The sequence below is a fragment of the Myotis brandtii genome, unplaced genomic scaffold, assembly GCF_000412655.1.
Source record: "Myotis brandtii unplaced genomic scaffold, ASM41265v1 scaffold579, whole genome shotgun sequence".
Classification (NCBI taxonomy): domain Eukaryota; kingdom Metazoa; phylum Chordata; class Mammalia; order Chiroptera; family Vespertilionidae; genus Myotis; species Myotis brandtii.
Genome location: NW_005370171.1, coordinates 834,641 through 837,415, shown reverse-complemented (window position 1 = coordinate 837,415; position 2,775 = coordinate 834,641). Strand labels below are relative to the sequence as shown.

At 56.6% G+C, this 2,775-nt stretch overlaps 1 protein-coding gene across 1 annotated transcript in view; it reads right to left on the bottom strand.

The window, feature by feature from the left end:
* FOXK1 (forkhead box K1) overlaps positions 1–2,775 on the bottom strand; it is a gene marked incomplete at its 3' end in the record, with an annotated part of 66,491 nt that overhangs the window by 48,026 nt on the left and 15,690 nt on the right. The window contains exon 4 of the mRNA XM_014549991.1: positions 1,234–1,245. Coding sequence (XP_014405477.1) covers positions 1,234–1,245 — 12 coding nt within the window. The remainder of the gene's footprint in view (positions 1–1,233; positions 1,246–2,775) is intronic.

The window sequence follows — 2,775 nt, the reverse complement described above, 5'->3', positions numbered from 1 at the left end:
GTGGCCCTCAGCAAAGCCCGCGGTCCCACGGCCCGCCCTCCACTCATCAGAGCTGGAGGACACGCAGGCGCTCACACCAGAGGGAGAGGGGGCCCTGGGACAGGCCACCTGGAGGCCAAGGCGGCCGCTCCCAGCAAACAGCCTGAGGCCGGGAAGAAGTCACTCCGTGGCCGCCCCGAATCCCCTCACTGTGCACATCCCAGGTCGGAACACATTTCAGAGCAAGTAGAAGCGTCCATTGGGGAAACTGGGTCATAAAGCGGATTAACAGCCAGAACTGGGCGGAGAGGCGCTTGGGCGGGACACTAACTGGTTTAATTGTTATGCAAATTACACTGTCAGTGCCGAGGGTGGGGGGACGACTTCTCCCAGAGGCCGGTTCATCAGGACAGTTTTCTCTGAAACAGAAACAAGCCAGATGCTGTGCCCGGATGCCCACCTTCCCCGCCAGCCCCGCTCCTGACATTCCCACGGCGTCTCCCTAGGACTTGTGCAGCCGGGCCCACCGCGCCCGTGTGCCTGACGCAAACATGATAAAACAAGCACACGGCACATGGCACAGCAGTCACTCCTTCCGAGGCTGACTGTGTCCCCTCGCTCGCTGTCCCCACCCCGTGTCCCCACCCACAGGCGTCTGTCCTGGGCTCACAGAGCGTCGATTCTCCATCACGGACCCAGGCAGAGAGCCCTGAGGTTGTCTCATCTCCACGGAAGAAACTGCGAGAGCTCACGGCGTAAAGTAGCTGAGTTATTCCCTCGTGAGACTTTGTCACGAGCTGTTGTATTGTTTGTTCAGTTTCTATACAATTATTTGTAGAGCCCGTAAACAACAAGTGCTAAGAGGACCTGCAATGGAGGTGTGTGTGTGGGGGGGCGTCCAGGCCAGCCTGACCACCTGGACCGCGCTCCGCCTTGAGCCACCTCCAGCCAGGAGCGTGGGGACCTCATGCTGCTCCACCTGACAACTCCCAGCGAGAAGCCCACCTGGGAGCATGGCAGTGTCTGACCCACCCCCGGGGTGCAGGCGCACGTGACGGGGTGGGGGGTGGGGGGAGGTCCCTTCCCAAGGAGAGGGCATCGCAGACACCGGCCAGGCCAGCGTGGGGAGCCGGGTGGCACCAGGAGGGGAGCCAGGAGCCCCGCTGTGGCGCGCCCCTGCCTCCCAGACCTTGGTGCACTCAGGAGGCCGGTGACCCCGCCCTACCCGACGGCCAGCAGCTGTGAGATCCCAACGCGCAGCTGCAGCGAAGTGCCTGCTCTGTGTTCCTTTTCTTTCCTTTTCTTTTCTACGGAAACAGAGGAAAACACGGAGGGCAACTGTGGCCACCTCTGTGACAGGCTCTCCTTGCCACACGTCTGTATTGTCCAAATTTCCTGTGAGCGTGGATCGGCATGTGACGCCAGAAAGCGTGACATAACGACGCTGCGCAGAAATATACCAAAGAGCGAAAGTAGCTGTTTTGTGCTTTCTCTTAAGAACTGGCTCCTCCAGAAACAAATGACACGGGGAAATTTTTATTTTTTTTAAATTAGAGACTGCGAGCTCCTAAAACAAGCTCCCAACCCGGTTTAGAATGCAAGACGCCGGCTTGCGGTGAGCACACGTCAGTAACCTGGGCTCCTCCCACGAGATGACCCTCCGCTCCTTCAAAAAGCTACCGACTTCGCCCGGCCGGCGTGGCCCAGTGGTTGCAAGTCAACCTATGAACCAGGAGGTCACGGTTCGATCCCGTGTGGGGGTGTGGAGGAGGCAGCCAATTGATTCTCTCTCATCACTGATGTTTCTCTCTCTCTCCCTTACCCTTCCTCTCTGAAATCAATAAAAAAAACCTATTTTTAAAAAGTTACTGACTTAAAATTTTACCCATTTTAAAATTTATCTTGTTAAAAACACATCATACCTCCCTGGCTTCTCAGAAGACAGTAGACAAAATCAAATTACTATTCTGAAAATTGTTAAAAGACAAAGGCTACAAGAAGTTATAATAAAATTTGATAAAATTATTGATTAGAAAAAATAAAAACAGCCCTGACCAGACTGCTCAGTGGTTAGAGCGTCCGTCCACGCCAAAGGGTCACGGAGACGATTCTCGGTCCAGGCGCGTACCTGGGTGCAGGCTCCCACCCTGGGAGGAGCATGTGCGAGGGAACCAATTGATGTGTCTCCCACTTCAATGTTTCTCTCTCTCTCTCTCTCTCCTCCCTCCCTCCCTCCCTCTCTCTCTAGTAATCAATGGAAAAATGTCCTCGGGTGAGGATTAAAACAAACACACAAACACAACAAAAGAAAAAGTAAAAACAAACACAAGCATCAAATCCCAACGTGGGACTCACAGTCCAGTCCCTCTGGGGTTAGGGCACCGCAGGTCACCCTCCCACCTGGCTGCAGGCGTGGTCAGGGCCAGGCAGGCAGGTGTGCACGCAGAAGGGGGTGCTGGACCCCGACAGCCGAGATGGGGCCACGCACGCTGGAGAGCCGCCGGCTGCCCCTCAGAGAGGCGGGGTCTGGTCCACGTTCGGAGAACCGCCCGCCCACTCCACCTCCAGGTCCACCAAGGCCACGCGCGGCCCCTTTCTCCGGTCGGGTTGCTTTCGCAGTCAGATCTGTCCTATCTGTTTGTTTATTCATTTTGCCAGCAATTCACAGGGTGCCCACAGCGGGGCACAGCATGCCCACAGCGTGCCAAGTGTCCTGGCAGGTCCCAGGGCTCCGGGAGCACAGTCCCGCCCCAGATCACACAGGGCGCGCCAAGTAAACACTACGGCTCCCACGGC